The sequence below is a fragment of the Rhinolophus hipposideros genome (assembly GCF_964194185.1).
Source record: "Rhinolophus hipposideros genome assembly, chromosome: 24".
Classification (NCBI taxonomy): Eukaryota; Metazoa; Chordata; class Mammalia; order Chiroptera; family Rhinolophidae; genus Rhinolophus; species Rhinolophus hipposideros.
In genome coordinates this window covers 19,399,899-19,425,156 of record NC_138070.1, presented here as the reverse complement: position 1 = coordinate 19,425,156, position 25,258 = coordinate 19,399,899, and the positions used below count along the sequence as shown (strand labels likewise).

Below are 25,258 nucleotides of genomic sequence, written 5' to 3'. Positions count from 1 at the left end.
GGGCAGAAACTGTGACAAAGAAGAATGTTTTTGCAGCCGTCAGCTTACCAATTCCATGGCTCCCTGGGGTAGCGTCAGCAGTCTGCCCCATCACAACAGGGGTCGTCTGAGTCTGGGGACCCAGAGACTCCTGCCTCTCAGACTCCAGCTGCTCCTCAGCCTCCCAGGGGGTAGGAAGCTTCCTCACCCTGGCAGCACAGCCTTTCTGCTAACCTCAACCAGAGTCGTTTCTGCTGTGTGTGGCTGAGCCCTGGGCGAGGCACCTCCCCAGAGGCGACACCACCTCGGAACGGACACCTGTGACTGCACATAAGGTTTGATGTTTGCTGTTCAGGATCCCTGGCAATCAGGGCATGCACAGGCCAACCCCATGCATTTGCAGAGGTTTTAAAATCTGGATTGAGACATGTGAAAAAAAGTGTGCTCAGAAAATGCAAGCCACTGACTGAGAGAGACAGTCACAATAAGTAAATCCAACAAAGAACTTGTACCAAGAAAATACAAAGAACTCCTAAAATTGGTAAGAAAGAGGCCAACCACCCAATTTAAAAATCGGCAAAAGACATTAACAAGCACTTCACAAAAGAGGATATCCACAGGGCTAATAAACTCATGACAAACGTGCCCAACCTCATCAGTCATCAGTAAACACTTATATGCCCCATGACCCAGTAATTCCACTCCTACAGACGTTCCATCTGTGTACATGGGATGTGTAGATGTAGCTACCAAAAGATGTATACTGGAATGTCTGCAGCCCCCTCTGCAATAGCCCCAAACTGAAATCAACCCACATGTCCATCCACACTGAAATGGATAAATAAATGGTGGTTTCTCCACTTGGTGGTTTATCCAAATGAGGGACTATTATACAACGATGAGAATAAATGCATTACAACCACACAGAACAACCTGGAAGAACCTCAGAAATACTGGGGGTGCCAAAAAATGTATACACATTTTAAGAAAGGAAAAAAGCTGTATTAAAATTGTAATACTCACTATGTACTGATAACAAAAGATGAATACAAGCCATCTGTATACATTTTTTAGGCACCAACAGCATTGAGTATTACAATTTTAATAGTTTTTTCCATTCTTAAAATGTGTATACATTTTTTTGGCACCCTCTCTTTAATGGTGAGCAGAAGCCAGACGCAAAAAGAACTTACTGTGAGATTCCACTTACAGAAAGTACAATAATAGGCAAAACTAAGCTCTGGGGTAAGAAGTCAAGACAGCAATTACCGCTGGAGGAACAGTAATCTGAGGGGCCTCCTGGGGGGCTGGTCACCTTTTATTTCTTTTATTTCTTAGTGGGGGTGGTATTCAGAGTGTTCATTTTGTGAACATTCCCTGAGCTGTACACTTTTTTGCCTACTTTTCCTTATGCACATTGTACTTCATTAAATGTTTATATTTAAAATAAGAGGGATGGGGATAATTCTTTCCGGGCAGTGGTGGCAGCAGCCAACAACCAGTTCTCAAGGGCAACAGAGGTACTGGTGCTTGGGTGGCATCAACATCCAGTGTCTGGGTGGCAGTGTCTTTTCCAGAACGGTTCTGTGACATGACGTTTGTCATGGATCTGGCTGCGCAGCCTGCCTTGTTCTCGCCTTTCTTCTGAGCGCTCCATTCTCCTGTCTTTCCAGGAAGCCTGTGAGCCCCTAAAGAGCCTTCCAGCAATATCTTTCTTTGCTTAACAGATCCAGAGCTGGTTTTCTGTTGTTCTCAACTAAGAACTTGCCGGTATATAAGCAGCAGGCGCAGGAGGGATGTCAGATGGCAGAGAGGGCCGTGAGGAAGGTCGTACCAGAGACACAGGCAGGAGAAGAGTTTGGTCCTTTTACCTCTCGGGCCACGGGGATGCTGTTAGGACCCTTCTGGGTCTAAGTAACGAAGCTCAGTGTATTCATTCTGACTACCACGTCCCGAGGGCTTGCCTTAAAAGTGTCTCAGGTGGATTAGCCCTTTAAGATGTGATTAGAAAGGCAGAAAGGTTATGTCCCTGTTCCAGATACAGAGGCCAAGGCTTGGAGATGCGGGCAACTCGCTGGGGATCCCACAGGGGACCGAGCCAGCAGGGCCAGGCCCACCCACTCACACCCAGCCCTGCCTTTGACCCACCAGGCTGCACAGACTGGTCACCCCAGGTGGCACGTGTACTCTCAAAAGTCATCAAAGCTGGTCAGGTGGCACCATTCAGAAAATGCTCAACATCAGCAGTGGCCCGTCAAACATAAGTATCTACTGTGCAGCATTCACTTCTGGAGATGAGGCTGTCACTAGGAGACCTGACACTGTTTCATTTTGCTTCTGGCCTCATTCTTTGCCCCTTAAAAGTTTCCCTTGAGACCTGTTAAATAAACGCTGCTATAAATTCTACAGGAAGGACATTTCTAATGTAATTTTTTAAATTAAAATTAAAACAGAGACTCGGAGCCATTCTCCAGTTACTGAAATTCACGTCACTGCATTTTTACACAAACAGAGGACAACAGACAGTAATTTATAATGCACGACATACTTATCAATACAACTTTCATCTAGGAAGTACTTCACTTTCACTAGGAAGTACTTTGTATAAGAGTGTCGCAAACATGACTTTTTTGGTCCTCATAAGGGCTCGTAAAGTGGGCAAGACAGATATTGATTTGTCTGGCAAATATTTATCAAGCATTTTCTATATGGCAGGCACCTGTAGGAGGGAATTAGTGCCTCATTTTATAGCCAAGAAAGGGGAGACCAAGAAAAGGTAAACCATGTGTCCCAGTCCATAGAACTGGTAAAACACAAAGCCAGAACTGGATCTGGGTTTCTATGCTTCCAGCACAGGGCTCTTTCCATGGAGAATATTGGGATATCCATCCAGAAAATATGTGTTGCTTTACCTTGTAAATTGCTCACTGTGTTTGCCACTAGTGAGCTAGAACACATGTTCCATGAGACACAGGCCTGGCCTGTCTTGTCCCTGCCCAGCTCAGAGCTAACACATACATGGTGAGACGTGATGCACTGGCTGAATGAATTAATGCATGAGATTCACACAAGCAGTGGAACAAACCCAGGGAGATGACCCAGCCACCCCACCCCCACCCCACCAAAGTTCTGCTGACTTCATATGCTGAAGGAGGACTAACAGGGTCACAATACTCCACCCCACCAACATCCCTCACTGAAAATTTGTTAGATCCTTTTAGTGGTTCCATCAAAATATCAGAATACCACGCACCACCCGGGGACATCTAAGGTGGTTCCTATGATTATTAAGTGGAAAGCTTGTCACGGAATGCTAGGCAAATGCTTTAAATCTCAAGTTTAGACTAAAGGTCATGTCAAGTAGAAAATAGAGGAACGTGCCACTTTTTCTACCCATGCAATACATTTCCAAGTTACTACAGTTTTGAATTGTGAGGTTGGTCTGGCTAAAGTCTCACCCTTGGACTTCACCAAGTAAAATTCCGAATGCTCTCCAGCATGCCTCAATCTCTCAAATCCATCCCCTTCCTTCACTGCAGCTGCTCTGCTCAGCCCTGCTCTGGGTCATGGTCGTCTCTCGCCTGGACAACACTCACAGCCTCTTCATCAGTTTCTGCGTCTTGCCCTGGCCCTTCTAATCCACTCCCATGCTACATTTGTCTAAAACTTCACTCTGAGTCTGTCAACATGCTGCTTTAAACCCTTCAACTACTCTCCATTTTTTTTTTAGGATGAAGTCCTCACTCCTGAGTAAGATTTAACAATTCTTCCCGAGCTAGTCCCTGCCTGCCCACTGCTTCCATCCCAGCCTGCTAGTCTTCTGGACTGAGATGCCACTTCTTCCAAGAAACTTTCCTTACATGCCCTGCTATGCTCCCACAGCCCCGCCAGCTTCCTCCCTCACTGCTCTTACTGTCTCATATTCTGATCGATGCTTTATCCATCTGGTGCAGGGTGCAATCTGTAACTGTCTAATTCACTGCTGTATCTCCAGAATCTAGCAAGTGTTGGCCATGCAGTTTGTGCTCAGTAAATATTTGTTAAATGAATCAACTCAACTTGCAACACCTTTCATTTGATCCCAAAGATCACTGTTCTCCAAAGTAAACCATGTTTCAGTGCAAGGTTTTCTTGACAATCAAGATTGCCTTAAACATCCATTTAGGTAAAGCAAGTTCAAAATACCTAGAAAATAAGTGTTCTTAAAAATCCATCCGTTTGAAAATAAGCAACAGCTAAGCAATGAACATCATCAAGTTTTCTGATGCCATTAGGCTGTGGAATTTTTTTAAACGTTCATCTTAAATTTTCCAGCTGTTTCCATAACGGGTTTAATAGTCTCATCAAAGAAATAGAAGAGTCTCAGAAAAGAAATAGAAGATATAAAGAACCAAACGGAAATTTTAGAACTGAAAAATATAATAACCCAAATAAAAATTCAATGATGGGCTCAACAGCAGAAGGAAGAGACAGAGGGAAAAAATTCAGTTAACTTGAAAATAAAAACAATAGAAATTACCCAATCTGAACAATGGAAAGGAGATAAACTGGGGGGGAAAAATGAACAGAGGCTCATGGACCTGTAGGACTAAAATAAAAGCACTAACATTTGTATCACCGGTGTCCCAGAAGAAGAAAGAGAAGAAAAAAGACGGGGCAGACAAAGTATTTGAAGAAACAATGGCTGAAAGTCCCCAAATTTGACAAAAGACATAATTTACGGATTCAAGAAGTGGAGCAAAACCCAACAGGATAAAAAAAAAATCACATGAAGATATCATAGTCAACTACTGGAAATAAAAAGACAAAGAAAAATATCTTGAAAGCAGTGAGACAGAAGAAAGACTTGAGAGAAAAAACAATGTGCATGATAGAAGATTTCGTCAGAAACCATGGAGGCCAGAAGAAAGTGGCACAACATTTTCAAGGACTCAAAGAAAAGAACTGTCAACACAGAATCCAGTGACAACATCCTCCAAGAATGAAGAAAAAGTAAAGGCATTCTCAGATGAAGGAAAACAAAGAGAATTTATCAGCAGCCAGACCTACCTAAAAAAAAAAAAAAAAAAGCTAAAGCAAGTTCTCTAAAAAGAAAGGAAGTAATAAAAGGAATCTCAGAACACTGAAAATGAAGAAATATCATAATAAGCAAAAACATGGGTTAAGACAATAGACTCCTCTTGAGTTTTCTAAACTGTGTTTGCAAAAATTAAAACACTGCCTAATGTTCACATGTCTGTAGAAGAAATATTTAAGACAATTATATTATAAATGGGGGGAGAGGAAAGGAACTTACAGGGAGATTAGGTTTCTATATTTCACTAAAACTGTTTTAAAAAAGTCACGAGTAGACTTTGATAAGTTATGAATATTATATTAATAATATATAGATGAATCACTTTAAAAAGTTATTCAAAGAAATATACTCAAAAACACTACAGAATGATTAAACATAGAGTTACCATATGACCCAGCAACTCTAATCCTAGGTATACACCAAGAGAAATAAAAATATGTATCCATACAAAAACTTGTACAAAAACACTTATAACAGCAGTATTCGTAATAGCCAAAAGGTGGAAACAATCCAAATATCCATTTATGGATGAATGGACAAAAAAAATTCAGTTGTTCATACAGTGAAATTACATTCATATACTAGAATATTATTCAGCCATAAAAAGGAACGAAGTACTGATACATGCTACAATGTGGATGAACCTTGAAGACATTATACTAAGTTAAAGAAGACAGTCACAAAAGTCCACATATTGTTTGTTGAACCATTTTTTAAATTAATTTCACGTGTACAAAACAATGTACTTGTTAGACATTTATACCCCTCACAAAGTGATGACCCCCCTCCCCCAATCTACTACGCCTCTGACATCGTATATGGCTGTTACAGTTCCACTGACTCTATTTCTTGTGCCGTATTCCACATCCTGTGAATATATATATATATATATATATATATATATATATATTAAATTATAGTTGACATATTCTTTGATTCCATCCATATAAAAGTCCAGAACAGGAAAAAACATAGAGACAGGAAGTAGATGAGTGGTTGCTTAGATCAGGGGAGCAGATCTGAGGAGGGCAGGGCAGTGATAACTAAAGAGTATGGGGTTTCTTTTGGAGGTGATAAAAGCTTTAGAAAATTGCCTACAGTGATAGTTATGCATATCTGTTAATAAATTTAAAAATTAAAACCATTAATTTATATATTTTAAATGGTGGATTGTATGGTATATGAATTTTATCTCAAAGATTAGAACAAGAATAACAACTGCAATATAGTGAAAGACACCAAGTCAAGGAGATCATAATGCTGAAAAAAATAAGTTGCCAGTAAACTTGGGGGGATGGTAGGACTCCAACACATTTGTTTGATAACTAGTGAATAAAGGAAAGCATAGAGCATTTTCCTGCCATTTCCACATTAACTAAACCATTGGGTAACCAAATGATTGATGAGGGGAAGTTCTCTGTATAAAATTATTCCCACTAATAAGTTCAAAAGGAATGATAGAGTATCACTTTGCAACTTGTAATGAACTAACAGATCTAGAAAATTATCAACAATGGCTGCTGGTGTGTGTGTGTGTGTGTGTGTGTGTGAGAGAGAGAGAGAGAGAGAGAGAGAGAGAGAGAGAGAGAGAGAGAAAGAGAACCAGACAATATGTGTCCCCTTTCAATATACCAATAAACCATTTTGCCAATATAATTGAATCTTGCTCTGATCGAATCTCTAGCTATCAGTTTACAGGAAATAAAGGAGATACAAGAGTACAATGAACAACATTATAGACATGCAATCAGCAAAATCCAGTCCCTGGGAATAAATGACCCTGGGAATAAACTACAGAATAAATCCAATCCCTGGGAATAAACTACAGAATAAATGACCCAGCTTCTTCAACAAATAAATTACAAAAGGACTCAAAAAGATAGGGAAAGAGAACCTATAACTCCAAAGAGATTGGGGAGTCCCATTCCCTTTCCCTTGCCGTGCTAAGGCCGTGGGGATTCCAACAGTGCAGCCAGCAGCAGCAATTATAGCCAGGCGCTAAGGCAGAGGGGCTTGGCCGGCAAAGTCACTACCACCAAAGTCAAAAAAATTCAGCTAGCATGACTGGTTTGTGCAGGCTGGCAGGACGGTTCATACAGCAGGCTGAACAAATAAGTAAATATATTGAAAATAATGAATAATTGAGAATATCAGAAAACAAAAACTATCCATGAAGAGAACCTAGAATTAATGAAGTCCCAATAACAATGAGTACACCTGGCACCCCGATTTTGGCTTCTAGATACCATTTTCCACTAAAAGGCACCAGGGCTCACTGGAGAAATGGCAGATTCCAGTACAAGATGAACCAGGGACATTTTGTTGTGCCAAAAAGTAAGAAAGTATTCAAAGAGTGATTGGGGAATGTCAAAAGGACATAGGAGCCAGTTTAAAGGTCTCCTCCTAGCCAAAGCTGAGACAATTGGAGAATCAAAATAAATGACAGTTACAGATAACAACCCATTGGATAAGAGAGAAATCCATGAGTTCATATGATATAAATAAATGATTAAAATGACAAAAATAAATTCCTTACAGTACAATGCCCGCTAATAAATGTAAAAGGAATGGTGAATGGTGGTATTAGAAAATCGCCGGTTGGCACCCATCCTAATGAACGATTCAGGTAAGAATCATCGAAGGGTACTCAAACCAAGCGGATGAAGATTTGTTAATGAACAGGGTTCTACATAGCCACAAAGTGTGTCCCCATAAAAATACTTCCTAATTACTTGTTAATTAATAATTATCAAATTCATTAACTTTATACTGGAGAAATCTGGCAAACACCCTCTTAACCAAATGATAAAAGTTATATCACTAGTAGCAAAACAAATCAACATCAGGTGACTCCTGGGATGACGCATTATAAAAAATACAGTACTGCATCCTGTGGTATTCTTGCCACAAATGCAGGACCTGATTCTAAACATAAGGGAAGATCAGGCAACCCGAACTGAGTCACATTCTACAAGGTAACTGGCCTGTAGTCATCAAAAATGTCCAGGAAAAATGGAAAAAGTATTCTAGACAGAAACTAAAGGGACAAGACACAACAACCAAATGCAATCTCTGGTCCTGAATTGGATCTTGCACCTATAAAGGACATTATTGGGACAACCAGCAAAACATGAATGGAGTCCAATAGATGGTAGCATTGTATCAATGTGTACACCGGGATATCTATCTATCATCCATCTATCTATCTATCAACCAACTATCTATCTATCTCTATGTATCTCAGAATATCCTGTTTCAAGGAATATACACTGAAGTATTAAGTGATAATGGGAATCATGTCTGAAACTTACTCATAATATAATTTTTTAACTATATGTATAAATATAACACATAGAACGCTAGGGTAAATATAGTATATCAACAACTGGGAGATTTGAGAAGGGTATACATATAGGAGTTCTTTGTACTATTGTTGTAACTCTCCTCTAAGTTTGAAATCATTTCAAAGCAAAAAGTTTATTTTAAAAATCTGAGGAGAAATAGCAACAATTACAATGAATGAATGGACCTTATTTGGATCCTGATTTCTAGAAACTGTAAAAAAATTTTGAAATCAATCAATGGGATAATTTTAATGTTGACTGTCTATTTGATAATTGTAAGAAACTATTATTAAATTTTTAGGCACAATAATGCCATTTGGGTTATGTTTTTTTTAAAAAAACCTTTCATCTCTGAAGAGATATATACTGAAGTATTTATAAACATAAATTATTAAAATTATTATTTTACTTAGTTATTAAAATTAAAGACGTCTGGAATGTGCTTCAAATGAACTGAGGGTGGGCAGGCCGCAAACTGACCCTAAGATAAGACTTGCTGACACTGGGTGATGGGGACACAGGATTCATTACACCAACATCTTTATTTTATGTGTCAGAAAATTTCCAAAATAAAAGATAAAATCCATTTAAGATCCACTGTATTTTCAATTCTTCCCTGTGTATAGTAACTACCATGTTTCCCCAAAAATAAGACCTAACGCGTCTTTTGGGGCAAAAATTAATATAAGACCCAGTATTATATCATATTACATTATATTATATTATATTATATTATATTATATTATATTATATTATACTACTATACTATATTATATTATATAGGGTCTTATAGCAAAATAAGACCGGGTCTTATATTAATTTTTGCTCCAAAAGACGCATTAGAGCTGATTACCCGGCTAGGTCTTATTTTTGGGGAAACACGGTACCAATAACAGTGCTGAACAACTTTGGTGACGAAGGGGGCTTCTTGCGTCCCAGTGAGCCAGGCACAGAAACGAGGCTGCGAACTGAGAGTCTCAGGAAGAGAAGGATGACAGGTCCCCAGGGCACAGGGCTGGATCTATTTCAAGTGTAGTCGTAGGCCTGTAAATCCAAATTCTCCTACACAGAACAATTCAGAATACTCTTGAACAGATCTGTCTTTTTTTTAAAAATCATCACACAACCTCTATAGCTGCAGCCACAATCGACAGGATGTTCAGCCACCTGAATTCTTCCTTTGACAAGGGAGCTATTAGCTTAAAAATCCAGGAGCACTAAAAATACCCCCGAAAAATACTACACTAAGCCAAGGAGGTTCTAAAAAGGAAAATCAGTGACCAAGCCAAGCAAAAGACTGAAATGCCATGAATTCTAAGGAAACACGTGAGTCAAGATTTAACACACCGAGGTCAATTACAAATTTAAATGCACAGATTATGATTTTACAAATCTGATGGTGAGACATAATCTATTCAGGAATTCTACTTTTTCCCCTCGTGGCCTCCAGTATTATAAGCATTGAATTAATATTAGATGAAATAGTCTTACATAAAAGTGACTCCCACCAAGCTCAATTAAAGCAGAAACAGCAGCTCAACTCCTGTCAGAACAGCAGCCTGCAAAACCAAAGGCCTCATACCTCAAGCAACATGAAGGCTTCCGAAACAGAGGCTGTGTTTAAAACAACCATCATCCCTGCTTAGCATGTTCGTTCTTTCGTCAGTCAACATGGTACATCAGGCACTGGGTTCAGATCGGTGAACAAGATAGATGAGGTCTGGGCCTCCATGGGTTGGTAGCTCTCCTGGGCCCCCAGAGCACCCAGCAAGAGTGTGTGACCTTCTGCCTCCCCTCCGCCACTTGGCCTGAAGGAGAGAAGGGCCCTGTCAGCAGAGGAAGTCACCCTATGACAAGGTTCCTGAACTCCCAAGAGCCGTCTGCCTGGTTACCCCCAAAAGAGACACGGCTGCCTCACCCTCTGGCAAATCCAGCCCTGCTATCCTTGACTGTACCTTGAGTTAAACAGGAAGTTTTCACAAATTAAGCATTGACTACTAGCAAAACCCTTACATTTAAAACATCCTTTCACTTGTGAAAGTTTAGCAAGTAGGTTTTCACAGTTTGTTTCAAAGAGCCAAGCAGGGCTGTTTACAGATGAGGAAAGTGAGGGTCACAGAGCTTTAGAACCTTCCTCCCACATTAGGCAGGGCTGACTTGTGGAACTAACAGGATCTGATGGAAATAACAAACAAAGAGCGTGACTTTGAGGACAGGTCAAAACAGACACTGTGGTTCCTTACTCTCTTGGATCATTCTCCCTGGGAAAAGCCAGTGGCCATTTTGTAAGGATGCTCACGCAGCCCTTTGGAGAGGAACTGAGTGAGGAACTGAGGCCTCTGGCCAACAGCCAGCACCGCTTTACCAGGCATGCGTGAGCCACCTTAGAAGTAGAGCCTCCAGGCCCAGTCAAGCCTTCAGATGGGTGTAGCCCTCATGAGACATCCCGAGCCAGAATCATTCCTACTAACCATTCACTCACAGAATGCTTGATCCACAGAAACTCTGAGGTGTTTACGACAATTTTAAGCCACTAACTTTTGACACGATTTGTTATGTAGCAATAGATAATACAGAGGGACACTGAACCAGCCTCTCTCAAGATGAAGAGTATGACCATGTGGAAGGGTTAAGTCCAGCTGTGTGGGACAGAGAAACATCCGGTGAGGACAGATGTTGCCTAGAAAGTCATCTCAGCTCAACAGAGGAAGAATTTTCTAATCAGAGTTATCTAGGGCACACCAGCTTATCGTCTGAAAAAAAGGTTTGCTCTCTGTCACCTGCTAGGTTTGCTCAGAGGCCTGTGCTTACGGGGCAGAGATGCTGTAAGAAAAAGTCAATGAACAGAGAGATGGTTGGACTAGATGACCTTTAAGTTCCTTTCCTACCTGGAGATGCTTACACCGCCACACCATGCAACTTAACCAGGGACCTGGAAAAAGCCTTGCTTGTCAGTTTCCCAGGCCCAGAAGACACGTCTGTGCAATGTGTGGCCAGCTAACAGGTACTGAACACTGATTGAATTTGTGTTGGTCCTTCTAGGAGGAAACAGACAACACCTGACTTACTGGTCCTGCCCTCGAGCTGCTTGCACATGCACATAAATGACCCAGTGCCACCAAGTACAAACTAGAGCAGGAGGGGAGGAGAAGCAAGGTCCAAAGCCAGGGATAATGTCTAGAAGGCTACAACATCAGGGCAGGTCACGAGGCACTCGGGTGAGAGAGACGGCACTACGGGAACCTGCTCAGAGGTTAAGAAAGCCCTAATCCCATCACCAGAAGGAAAAGACTCGAGTTGACAGCAAAATAAGTTCAAACTTAGGAGAACTGGGGGACTCAAAAGAAAATCACTTTTGTGCCTGCATCTAGCAATATAATTTCATTTTCTAAAAATGGGGCATTTGAGGAAGGTACCTTTCTTGGCACAGCGTGTAAACAACTCTGCAAAGGTGGTGCCCCTACTCAGTCTGCTTGCAGGTCTCCCGAGACCGGAAACCAGAATATACCATCTAGCCCTGTACCATTTAGGTCATGCTACCCTGGGGCTCAGGAGCAAGGGCCCCTAGTGTCATTGGACCAAATCCTTTAGTGACAGCATGGAAGATGCTGCCCCAGCAACTCCATAGTACTTCCAAAGGCCTGTGGCTCCAGTGGCAAGAAGGCCAGTGGACATCTGGGGCCCAGCAAGAGCATCCCCATTCTTTCTCTACCAGGTCAGCCACCAGCTTCCCGGCCACCTGGACTCTGGTCCCCGAACCATTAAGTCACTAGACATTTCCTGAACACCTCGACGTGCCAAGTTCACACCACACGCAGATCAATTATGAATATCTAATCTCTCCCTCACTTCTTCTATTTAGCTCCCCATCAAATTCTCAGGAAGTTGGGGCTAGAAGGGGATCACCTAATCCGGCCCTCTTACTCTATAGATGAAAAGTGTGATCACAGGAAGGAAGGTAAGAGGCGGCGATAGACTGAAGCACTTTTTCCAGTTCTTAATGCCCTCCCTGAATTACAATTACATGCCCGCATCCTTTGCCGTGGCACTTTGCAGGATCACCCACTAGAATGGGGAGTGGGCATGTTCCCACCCCACGGATATATCGGACGGGGTCATGTGCCTTGATACAGCCAGTGGAATGTGGACCAGAGTGTGGGCGTGCAGGTTCGAGCCAGAGTACTGTGGACAGCAGCCATCTGCCACATGGCCCAAGGAGGGAAAAAAAAAAAACTGGACTACAGACAGGAAAATAAGAGAAGCAGACATGAGAAATGAAGAACGTGTACATCATTAAGGTCAATCAGGCAGTGGGCTGAAACAGCACATATGTTTGCGAGATTACAGTGTCACTTAAGAACATAAAACTGACTGGTCACCATTGGAAGATAAGAACCAACTCATTATTTTGAAAGCTTGTGAAGAAAAGGAAAGAAGCATTTATTCTGCCTTTCTTGTGTGAACCGTATCCCTGAGTAAACCAAAAAGTAGTAGTAAATAAGGGTTTTTCTTTATACCATGTTTCCCTGAAAATAAGACCTAGCTGGACCATCAGCTCTAATGCATCTTTTGGAGCAAACTTAATATAATATAATGTAATACAACATATTATAATATACTATAATATAACATAATATAATATAATACTATACAATACAATACAATATAATACTGGGCCTTATATTAATCGTTGCTCCAAAAGACACATTAGAGCTGATGGTCCAGCTAGATGTTATTTTCGGGGAAACACGGTAAAAGCATTCCTGCTAATAAATGAGGAAGAAGTGATAGAATCAGACTAATCTGAGACTGATTGTCACCAGCTAGCTGCTCATATCACAACCTGAGAAGGCACCAGACATAATGAGCTACTGAAGGAAGACACACCACCACCTGATCAAGTTTCTAGATCCAGCTACCAAATCAAGGAACTACAGAGGACATCTTGGTGTAGGTTAGCCTACACCAAGAGAATGCAATCAGCAAAACTCAGACTGTGGGAAATTCTATGGGCACAACTTACTTGGGTCTTGATACAAACAACTGTATCAAAAAACAATTTATGACATTTGAGACAACTGAAACTGAACCCTGACCAGATATTTGATGATAATGAGTTATTGTTGATTTGTTTTAGTTGTAACAATGGTATTGTGGATGTATTCTTAAAAATCCTTACCTTTTAATATTACATACTTTAACATTTACAGGTGAAATATGATATTTGGGATTCAATTCAAAATGGTATGGGTGAGAGGGAATAAGATGAAATAAGATTGGCCACGAAGTTCAAATTGTTGAAACAGGTAATGGGTAAATGGGGGGTTCATTATACGATTGTCTACTCAGATATGTTTAAAATTCTTCATAACAAAGAGTTGTAAATATCAATGAACACAATGAGCTCTCAATAGTCATACACGATAAGCTCACGATAAGCCTCAGAAAAGTACCTGAAAATCTGGGCCATATTGCTACTGTAATAATCCAGGCCGCATGTTGGGTCATTATAACATGCAAAAAGATTAAAATTACAAAGTACGTCTTCTTTTTAAAATAACTCCACTGAAATTCAAGCACCTACTAAGTACAAGATACTACGAGGACAGACAATTAAGTTCGCAAACTCATCCTAGAAAAAGTGCTCCATACCTCATTGCTGAATATCATTATGGTCATCTTCGAGGTACTCCCATTGGAAAGCTATGCACTGACACCAGTGCCTAGTCCACGCTTCAAAGCGATTTTAGAACTCTTTCTCTGGAATGGCCATCAAAGTTGTCGTTGCATTACCGTTGATGTCTTGAATGTCATCCAAATGTCTTTCTTTCAATTTTTCCTTTATCTTTGGGTAAAGAAAGAAGTCACTGGGGGAGAGATCAGGTGAGTAGGGAGGGTGTTCCAATACAGTTATTTGTTTACTGGCTAAAAACAGACAGTGCCGGAGCCAGCCCGGTGGCTCAGGCGGTTAGAGCTCTATGCTCCTAACTCCGAAGGCTGCTGATTCGATTCCTACATGGGCCAGTGAGCTCTCAACCACAAATTTGCCAGTTCAATTCCTTGAGTCCAGCAAGGGATGGTGGGCTCCGCCCCCTGCAACTAGCAATGGCAACTGGACCTGGAGCTGAGCTGCGCCCTCCACAACTAAGACTGAAAGGACAACAACAACTTGACTTGGAAAAAAAGTCCTGGAAGTGCACACTGTTCCCCAATAAAGTCCTGGGGGAAAAAACACAAAAAACAGACAGTGCCGTGTGAGCTGATACACAGTCATGATGCAAGAACCATGAATTGTTGGTGAAAAGTTCAGGTCGTCTAACTTTTCTATGCAGCCTTTTCAGCACTTCCAAATAGTAAACTTGGTTAACTGTTTGTCCTGTTGGTACAAATTCATAATGAATAATCCCTCTGAATTTTTTTTTAAAAAAAGGTTAGCAACATCATTGCAATAGTTTGCGAACTTAGGAGATGCTACAGTGAGAAGACATGGCTCCAGGCTCTGGTGGGAGGAGGAAGGTGTTAATCTAATGCAGGGAGATGGACCAACACCCAGCTAACAGGGGTGCATGGCCAAATGACATAATCCACAAAAGGGCATCAAAGGAAGGATGGTTCTGCCAGTCTAGCTCATTGTAGAGGAATCCAGGCAGGTCCATGCTGAGGTGACCTGAAATCAAGACTGCTCTGCTAGGAGTCTGCAGCAATGAGGGTTCTCCTTGGTGAGGGAATGGTGAGATTTGGAGGGGAGAATGAAAGGTATGTGGTTTGAAGAGGAAGAAGAAGGTAAGTTGGGTGGGAGGGCAAAGGGGAGATAGGGAGAAGGGAGTGGGTCGGGGGACCTAGCTAGGAAGGGTAGAGAGTGGTCAGCCCAGGGCAGTCACACACTGTATTTTAGGAAGACAGCACCTATTGCTGCTTCAAAGAACACAATCTGGCAGTTTCCTATGCAAACTCAGTAGTGCCATCTGCCCTCTTTTTGCTTTAGGCCATGGCCCAGCGATGCAGATCAAATGGTTATGAGTCAAGACTGTTAAATTGATGTTAAATGCACGGAGCTGTGGCTAAGCATGTGCTGAGGTGTCAAGAGGCATGAAACTAAGTGATCAGAACTCTGAGAACTCTTAAAAACGGAAACAGATGCAGGAAAGAGTCGCACATGAAAGAAAACAGCATACAGCACCCAGCATGACCCCACAACTCATTGATAGTTTGCTTTGCCTGCATGGTTAAAGCCATATCTTTGCGTGGGACACCTGGTATGTGGTTCACTGCACACGGAGCTGCCAATTTCAATTTTGTTCAGGATGTTTCTTGCCATCTCCTCCTCTCCACATGTCTGTATCCAGTGTAAATTGTCCAGGAAATAGGCCCATTGTCTTCCTTTTCCCCTTGGGATAAGCAGATATTAATCTTGGTTTTAGGAACCTCACATCCTGTCATGGGCCTGTCTTTCTTTGACATAGGAGTTCTGACAATTAAGTTATTGAACTGTTGCAACAACGTTGTTAACTAACCTTTTTTGCTATCAGAGGGATTATTCATTGTGAATTTGTACCAACTGGACAAACAGTTCACCAAGTTTACTTTTTGGAAGAGCCGAAAACGCTGAATGAAAAAGTTAGACGACCCGAACTTTTCGCCAACAATTCATGGCTCTTGCATCACGGCAATGCACCAGCTCACACGGCACTGTCTGGAGGGAGTTTTTAGCCGGTAAACAAATAACTGTATTGGAACACCCTCCCTACTCACCTGATCTGGCCCCCAATGACTTCTTTCTTTACCCAAAGATAAAGGAAATATTGAAAGGAAGACATTTTGATGACATTCAGGACATCAAGGGTAATAAGGCGACAGCTCTGATGGCCATTCCAGAAAAAGAGTTCCAAAATTGCTGTAAAGGGTGGACTAGGTGCTGGCGTCGGTGCATAGCTTCCCAAGGGGAGTCCTTTGAAGGTGACCGTAGTGATATTCAGCAGTGGTGTATGTAGCACTTTTTCTAGGATGAGTTCACAAACTTAATTGTCCAATCTTCGTAGTTAGCCAACTACATTCCAGAAGACTACAGGAGGCATGCAAGCCGAATGCTTGAGTACCTGGCTCCCTGGGAGCTTCCCTACAGAACTGAGCCTGAACCTGCCCGCCTCTTACTAAATTCCAGGATGCAGACTTCCCTCCTCCTCCTCCCAGTGATTTGAAAAGGGTACACCTGTCTGTCTCCCATACTGCCTTATACATTGTTGGCCTACAGTAAATGATACAACCAAAGTTGGTGTGTGCTCACTATCACGTGATCCCGACTGCTCCTGGGGGGGGAGGGCCAATCCTGGATTAACAGACCCTCCCGAAAGAAGGTACAAAGGTCTGTAGCAGCTGGAGAACTCACACCAGACATTCCACCAACAGCACAAAAGTACCTGCAGAAGAAGGAGACCCATGTGGCAAGTGTATCCCAGTCACATGCAAAACCTAGGCCGGCGAAGGTCTAAATCAGAAAGGGATCTATGAAGCAATAAAGGGCCAATCCAGGGCTGGAGGCTCCAAGAGAAGGCCCTCAGCACAGAGAGCAGTGGACCCTGTGGTGTGTGAGACACCCTGGAAGACTGGCATGTGTTTCCTCTGATAGGAAACAAGAGGCCATTCTGCCACTCAAAGCCAAGTGTAAGCATTTACTCTCCTTGAACCAGAGTGAGTGTTGGCCCTTACCGCTGACTGACGTCACTGAGGTCTGCAAGGAGGAAGGAGGTCAGACCCATGCAGAAAGAATGAACGCAGCAGGCCTGAGACGGCTCATCCTTTGAAAGGCCTGTGTCCAAGGTTGGCCCTTGGCTGGCATCTAGGAGTCTGGATTTGGGGAGCCCCCGCCCCACCTCCTTACCTGGCAAGGGTGTTTGACTGTACCTGAACTGCCTATACTACCAATGTGGTCGATGTGAACACCTGCTATCTTTCGGGGAGTCTGGACTTTGGGAATATGCCAGGCAGACAGTGCCCATGTGAACAGCTCCCCATGAAAATCCTGGGCACTGAGTCTCTCAAGGGCATCCCTGGTGGGCAACATTTCACACGTGTTGTCACAACTTGTTGCTGGAGGAATGAGCGTCTCCTGTGTGACGACACTGGGCAAGGAGCCTTGGGAGCCCGCGCCTGGTTTCCCCAGACTCCACCTCAGGCCCCTCTCCGCTGTGCTGATTGTGCTTTGCCGTCACACAGCACAGCTCTCAGCACGACTCTGGCGAGTCCCGTGAGCCCTCCTAATGGTCACGGAGCCCGGGTTTGGTCTTGGAGACCTGGACACAGGACCCCAGCGAGGCGTCTGCACAGCATGAGGCAGGTGGACACCTTGGCCCGGGCTGCGTCAGCTGGCGTTTGGGGTCCTGGTGCTGCACATGCGCTCCCACTTCTTCCTCCGTTCCACAGGAAAGTAAGGAAGAGCCTGCACTCCTCACCAAAACTGCAAACTGGAAATCACTCGGACACCTGCAGAGAACCCCACAGATGGGAGGGCCTGTTGTTCGACTGGATTGAATGTGGGGTAGAGGCCTGTCCTCTGATCCATGGCCTGCTTCCCACAGGGCCTTGAATACGTGACACGTGCAAGGCAGACCATCAGGTGCACATGAAACTAGTTTAAAGAGCTATGAGATTGTGAAAAGCCCCTTTAAGAGCTTTACCGTTGCGCCCCATTCCTTCAGCCACTGGCACACTTTACAAAGCGACAAATCTGAGGTATATACAGACAACATGCACAAAGTCTTGCAACCCTATGTAAATACAAATGAGGACCACAGATGTAGGTCACTGGTTCAATGAGGAGGCTATTTCAACACATTCAAATCTGTCAACATAAAATATCCAGAGAGTCTGCATTTCATAACTGTCACTTTTCTGGCACTCCTGGCTTAAGCCAGCTATCTCCAATTTATCTTCCCCATCTTTATTTCAGCAAACAATTTTTTGAAATTGAAAACAAACTAAGAAGAATCCAAGTTGCACTAACATACTTGGCTTTCTGAAATCCCATAAAATCACAGGCAATTCTCTTTCATTCACTCATTCATCCATTCGGACTAAACAAGCTACGGAATGTGTATCAGTGGCAAAGCACCATGTTAGGCTCTATGTGGATTACAGAGCTGCTGCCAAACTTGGCCATGGTGTCCCCTTGGCACGAAGCTGCCTGCAGAGATGCCCAGTGAACTCCCAGTGGTTCTTGGATCAATCAGGTATTTCAAATGGGATAAATCCAAGACAAGGAACTGCCCACACAGGGCATGGAACTATCGAAAGAATCCTGGAGAAGACAAGGCAGCTCCAGGGCCATCGGGGTGGGGAGCTAGCACCGCAGTGAGGATGCGCTGTCCAGGGAAGCAGCTGGAAGCGGGGACACCAGTGAAGCAGAAGGCAGACCGAAACCTCTGCTTAGTGATGTGGCACTAGGAATGGAGAAGAGGGACTGACTAGAGGAGAGGGACAGGCAGGGCGTGGCAATTCCATCAGATGTGGGATGAGGGAGGGAGGAGGCAGCAAGCATGACTCAGAAGTTCTCAGCTATTCATAGAAAGAGAGAAGTTGGAAGGAGGAGCAGGTTCCATGAGGAAAATGACAATTCGTGTCACCAGACCTTGCTAAAAACAATGGTGTGCAGTGTGCCCCTCCAAAATATGCTGCCAGTCCCCTCGTGATCTCTTTGCAACACCCTTGTGCTAAACGCTAAGAAAATATACTTCAAACAAATGTTTACACATGATCAACCTGGGCGGTCCTTTTCAGCCTCCTAATGGTCTCAGGACACAAAACACTGGATATTTCAAATTAAAGCTGCATCCAATATAATAAGGCCACCTTTGAGGGTGGAGACCCCAACGGCTTAACCAGTAGGCGTATACTCCTAACTTCACATTTTCAGGGACATTTTGCGACTGGAGAGTCTTTTCCATCTGTACCCTTCAAGTATTACCTAAACTGACATTGAAAACATGATTTCCTGGCACGCAGTCTCCATGAGAGTTTGCCTTTGAGAGGTGGCCTCACGGGAGGAACGAGTACATGATCCATCCTAGAGGCATGGTCTCGGTGTACCATTTTCAGGTTACCAAAAAGGGCCCAGCTCACCACATGTTCAGTGGTCTCCTCAGCCAGAGGACTTGTCAAAGTTATTTCCACTTGACTGCAGCCTTCTCTCTTATAAACCCAGACTAATCTGTCTGAGGCTTTCTTTGCTAGCTGGCTTAGCCATTTCTACCCATAGATCAGTCTGAACAATAAATACATTTAAAAAAATGCTTCTGTTTGAAATTGTTTCCTGGGAAACAAATGTCATTTATAATGGCACCAAACAGGCAAGTGGTATACAACAAAGCAGAATTTTGTTTAACCAAATCAGTGTTGCCCTTAATACGGATGAAGCTTGTGTTTGGCACACTCTCTCCATCAGGACTTGCTGAAGTCAATACTTTTGAAAATTCCACGACATTTGTGAACTTTTACCTAATTTCACGTAATTACATGTTCCCTACAGGATGAGAACTAGGGATGAAAATTTTTTGATGGGAACTAACAACCAAAAAAAACAAACAAAACTGAGCACAAAACCATGTTCTCCTTGTTGGTATCCAAATAGACATGTGATTAAGAGTGCCAATTGATGGACTAAGAATCTCATCTCCTATATTTATTTATGTTCCTAGCAGATTGTTGGAAAGAAGTAAAAACCTGCTGATAATTACCCATACTTCCCAGAAAGTTCTTTCTATATGTAACTATTTTTCCAAAGAGCATTTTTTATTCCTGATAATCTGAATGTTACTAAGCCAAGCTGTTGGCACTATGTACTTTCTCCCTTAGAATAAGCGTAAGTGATTAAATGAGCTTCTCAAGGAAAATCGAGGGCAGAAGTACCAGAGGAAGCCACACTTAATGGAGAAATTCTAATCCAAACCCTAACTGATTTTCTCTAAGGTAAAAATAATGGGAACTGAAAATGCAGGTCAAGACTGTGAGACGACACAGTATACCCAGTTGATTGGCAAAATCAATGCTGACAATACCAAGTTTTGCAAAGGGTACAGATCCACAAAACCTCTTATTAATAATTGCCAGTAGGATTATAAACTGGTACAACTACTTTGGAAAACACCTTGGCGTTATGTAAGGTGAGCATGCACATTCTCTACATCCCAGCGATTTCGCCCAAGAGAAATTCCTGCACGCGTCCAAGAATTTTCAGTCACCCATCGAGAAGAAAATGTGGAAACAAAAAGTGGTGCACTCACATCCTGGACTGTTCTACAGCAGTCAAAAATCATATAATGTACAGTATCCTTTTTTCACAAAGTTAAAAATAGTTGAAATGAAAAATACGGATTTTAAAAAATTGTATATAGATGAGATAAAACTAAATAAAAAGGAAAGAAAGGGGATGGTCACAAGGATGAGATGGGGGAGGGAGCACAAGAAATACGTGCCCACCTTTTCTCTGGATACATTTCTCCAAACACCAGGCTTCATTTAGTTAAAAAGAAAGAAAAAAATAGAGAGAGTGGTCTTTCCAAAAGCAAAGCTAGCAAGAGAATTGGCTCTGATTTCTTTTCTACCAGCCACATCACCCCAGCAAGTAAACCAGACTCTACCTGGCCTGTAAGGAAAGGAGATCATGAATAAAAATTCTTTCACACTGTTTTCAGCTATGAGCACCTGAATCTTGCCTGTATTCCAACCACACACACTGGGAGCGCTATTGAGAGCTGGAGGTCTGGGGAGGGTGGGAGGAGATAACACATGCGTGGTGCTGAGCACAGACGGAGCCCTGGATAACCCACTCTCCTGCTGTCAGAATTAGGAGCCGCAGACCTGGAAGGCACTGAGTCCTTGACACCCCAGGCAGGACAGCCATGCCCGGTCTAGAAGCCAGAATTCAGATCAGAAGCAGGGACAGGAGAGTTATATCAAACATCTGAAGTGCTCAGGGGCAGGAGCAGGGGCAGACCACAGTGTTTTCCAGAAGGCAGAACTGAAGTGCACGGAAGAAGTAGCAATTTTGGCTCCACTTCAGAAGGGTCTTTTCTATACATGGAGACTTACTCATCTTCAGGGGCATTTAGGCATAGCCTGCAAGCCGGACGCCTCTGAGTAAGCCACAGAAGCTCACTCGTTTGGCTTTGGTTTACTTCTTATAAAATGGAAATGAGGACATCATGGCCGGTCTCACATGGGACTAACTGAAAGTACAAGGCTGTACAAATGTCAGGACTCATTCATTCCACACAAGCAAGTCAGGCAATAATTCTGCCCACCTTAGAATCTAGGAATGTCCAAAAATGAAACGACAGAGCTGAACTGTACAAGCACACACACGAGAAACTTGTCCCCACACCCTTCTCCCCCCAAACCTGTATTTATCCCCAGAGCCTTATCTGCAAGCAATAAGAATTTTTCTTAGTTACCCAGAGAATCTGCACATTTGAGATTACCTTGAAATGCCAACTGCCTGTACAGGCAGACCTCGGAGATAATGCAGATTTGGTTCCAGACCACCACAATAAAGTGAGTATCACAATAAAATGAGTTGTAATCTTTTTACTAGTGGAGGGCCTTGCCTTCAATGTGTAAAAAAATGCAACATCTGAGAAGCGCAATAAAGTGAAGTGCAATAAAACAGGTATGTGTATACAAGTTAAGTTTAAGGAAAGAAGATGGGACCTTTTTGCTCTTCCAGTTAAAATCAAACAAAAATGCATGAGGTCAAGTTTTACTGCCACTAGAACTAGGGCTTCGTGCCACTGTGGGACCCTGTACTCGTGAACATTACTTTGAGTCCTCCAGGCTACTAGTACCTGGTAAAATACAGGTAACTCAGAAATGCTGAACTCAAGGATGAGTGGGCATGAGGACATCCACCTGGGACAGGCACGGACTTTGGAGGGCAAAGGCTTAGATCAGAATCTCTCTCCGCTGCCTGTTGTCCCCCTGTCAAACCTCTGAACCCCTCATTTGTACAACAGGACAATCCTGGAGACCACCTGTCAGTGTGGTTGTGAGGATGAAATAAACGAACGAATGTAACATAAAATAGGGCGTGTGGTCCACAGCCAACATGCCCTATGGTGTTACCTCCCTTGCCTTTAAGAAAACAGTGACATTTATTTATAGCAAATCCCTGATGATCTCCCATCATTGCATGTCGGTGAAATGTTTACTTACCTGATAGAGTATGGCAAGTGGGATAAAAACACTGTTTGGAAAAGGATCTCTCTCGGCTCAGTCGCCTAACTCTAAGAACACTATGTTCTGTGTGATGGGTATGGTGCAGTCGCATAGGCTGAGGGGCACCAATACACCACACGAGAAGGGCGCATTATAAACACGTCCTCCCTGCCAGGAGCTTCCTCCCCTGCCAGGGATTAAAGACAGCGGTCCCCATTTTGGAGTGGGAACCAACACTTAGTTCAGTGGAACTCCAAAATTCTCAGGGGCACCATAGACTTAATCGTCCTCTACAAGCTGTGTTCCAAAAAGGCTAGGAAGGACCATGTACGTCCTAAGGCGGGTGACCCGAACGAATACTGCCTGGCTGAGTGAAGTGAGTAAACAGCAAGGCAGGTCCCCCTATTTGCAAGGACAACGGAGCAGTGCTTCTCAGACTGTGGCTGGGAGCAGCTTCACCTGGAACTTGTTGAAAATGCCAGAACTTAGGTGCCTCCTGGATCCACTGCATCAGAAACTCAGCGGGGGGAGGGGGAACACTAGCACTTTGTGTTTCAACAAGCCCTTCATGTAATTCTGAAGCTGGCTCAGGTTTGAGAACCAATGGTATATACAGTGATCTGAGAGCTGAAAGTTGAAACGAACCATTGCCAGGAAACACACTGAAGCAATAGCTAGTAAGAAAGGAGAGAAAGCCTTCATATCTTTCTCTTTTCAACCATTCCAGTGGGCAGCAAGTGCTAGCGATCCCACCACTGGACTTCAATTTTGAATGCCATGCTGCTTCTGGAATAAGAATGGCTACAGTGGGCCGCCTCCTGGGTCTCCACACAATGCCACGATGGGCTCCTGAAGGTCAGGAGCTATGTCTGATACACCTGTGAGTCTGCTGTGCCCAACCTAAGGCCTGGCAACCAGCAGGCATCAGGAAAGTGAGCAACCTGAGGGAACAGGCAGTCCTTCCCCAGAGTGGGTCCCAAGGACTGAACAAGGTTACTGTCCCCCCTCAATCCCTAATACAATGATCTTAGCTCCTGAACCAGAAAGCTCCTGAATCAGGGACTTCACGGGTTGACCTGGGAGCCCCAGGTCCCACAACTACCAAGACCAAATCACTCCCTCACTCCACCTCCGTGCTCACACCCTAAACCCAAGCCTGCCAGAGGTCATGTCCACAGGGGGCTCCCATGCCAGAGGTCAGGGCCCCCAGCCCTGGGAAGTTGGCTGAAGGCATTACTTCTCCTGCTAGAGTGCATGTTCCCAAGTATCCCTAGACTAGTAGTGGTGTCCTTTGTCATCTGGATGCCCTTTGTCACCACCACTGCAGCATGACCACCCTCCAAACTCAGATGCCCCACCCTGGCACTTCCATACCTGTAGTAAGACAGCAGGCCGTTGCTGAGCACGAACCAGCGGCGCTGGTAGCCCTTCAGGTAGTTGGTCCACTTGAGGAGCCAGCCCTTGAAGCTGTCGAGAGGCAGCAAGACCCCTGGGACAGTGGAGGTCGTGCCAGAGCTTGGCATTGGAGCCCCAGAAGACATCCTCGCCTGTCCTGGTCGCAGAAGAGGCGGGGGCTTTGACCCCGGCTGTGACCATGACTCAAGTTTGGCCAAGGGCACGCTCCCCACTACTGGCCCCAGCGCTGGTGGCTGTTCATGGGAGGCCTTGGTGAAGGGCCCAGCCCCCACACTGGAGCCAAACTCTTGCCGGGGTCCTGCTCCCGTCCCCAACCCCGGCAGCAGTTCCGATTCCTGTCTGGACCCTGGCCTGGGCGCAGATGTCTTCTCCGACTCAGACGCGAAGCTTGGCACTGACTCAGGAACGGGCTCCGGCACCTGTTCTGCCACCCGCTCCCGCTCGGGCTCGGGCACTGGCTGAGGCTTGGGCTCCGGCCCAGAGCCCGGCGTGGAAGCGCTCATGCTGGGAGCCGCCGTGTGGCACGACAGGCAGGGGACAACCGTGAACAGCGACGAGAGTCCGCGGGAGCGGCCGCCGCAGCCGCCGCCTCGGCACAGAGCGGCCGCTTTCCCCATAGAGCCGGCGGACCCGAGCGCGGCCGAGCCGGGGGGAGGGGGCAGCAGGGGGCGGAGGCCGGGGGCGGGGCCGGGGGCGTCACGGCCGCGCAGCGCGAGGCGGGGGCGCGCGCGGGTCCCTCTGCGGCGGCCCCGTGCGCCCCGCGCCGCCGCCGGCGGCTGGCAGTTACCCGGACTCGGACCCCGGTCCTTCTCTGGCGTCGCCAGCGCCGGGCTCAGGGTCTGGAACTTGTAAGGCGTCCTGGAAACACCTGTAGGGCGAGAGCTGGGCGGGCGACGCGGAAAGGACGGCGCGGTTCAGGCCACCATCCCTGCCTGCGCCTCACCCCGTGCCAGGCGCTGGGGGAACAATGATGAATGCAGAGCCCGCCGGCTCCCAGCGCAGCCTCTGCCAGCTGGGCCCTGCGCCCGCGCTCCCCTGTCCCGGGTGGATTCGCTCCCCGAAACCCAGGAACGCAGGAGTGAGGAGTAGGCGTGGAGCCGGTGCCGCGCTCAGAAGCCAATTAAATGCGCCCGAAACACGCGGGCCCAGCCAGATGACGCTAAAAACTGTGGAGGACGCCCCCCGCCCCCCGTGGCAGCCATTACCTAGGGGACCTTTCCGCGGCGACCTGGCTCGG

General features: G+C 44.7%; 1 protein-coding gene across 2 annotated transcripts in view; it reads right to left on the bottom strand.

The window, feature by feature from the left end:
- The window catches only part of OSBP2 (oxysterol binding protein 2), a 162,510-nt gene extending 137,614 nt beyond the window's left edge, over positions 1–24,896 (bottom strand). Inside the window, exon 1 of one of the 2 annotated variants that reach the window (XM_081036665.1) lies at positions 23,980–24,896. In XM_081036665.1, the coding sequence (XP_080892791.1) occupies positions 23,980–24,638 (659 nt within the window). In that variant the 5' untranslated portion in view covers positions 24,639–24,896. The remainder of the gene's footprint in view (positions 1–23,979) is intronic. The other variant, XM_081036664.1, reaches the window with a different exon arrangement.
- Between the last annotated feature and the right edge of the window lie 362 nt (positions 24,897–25,258).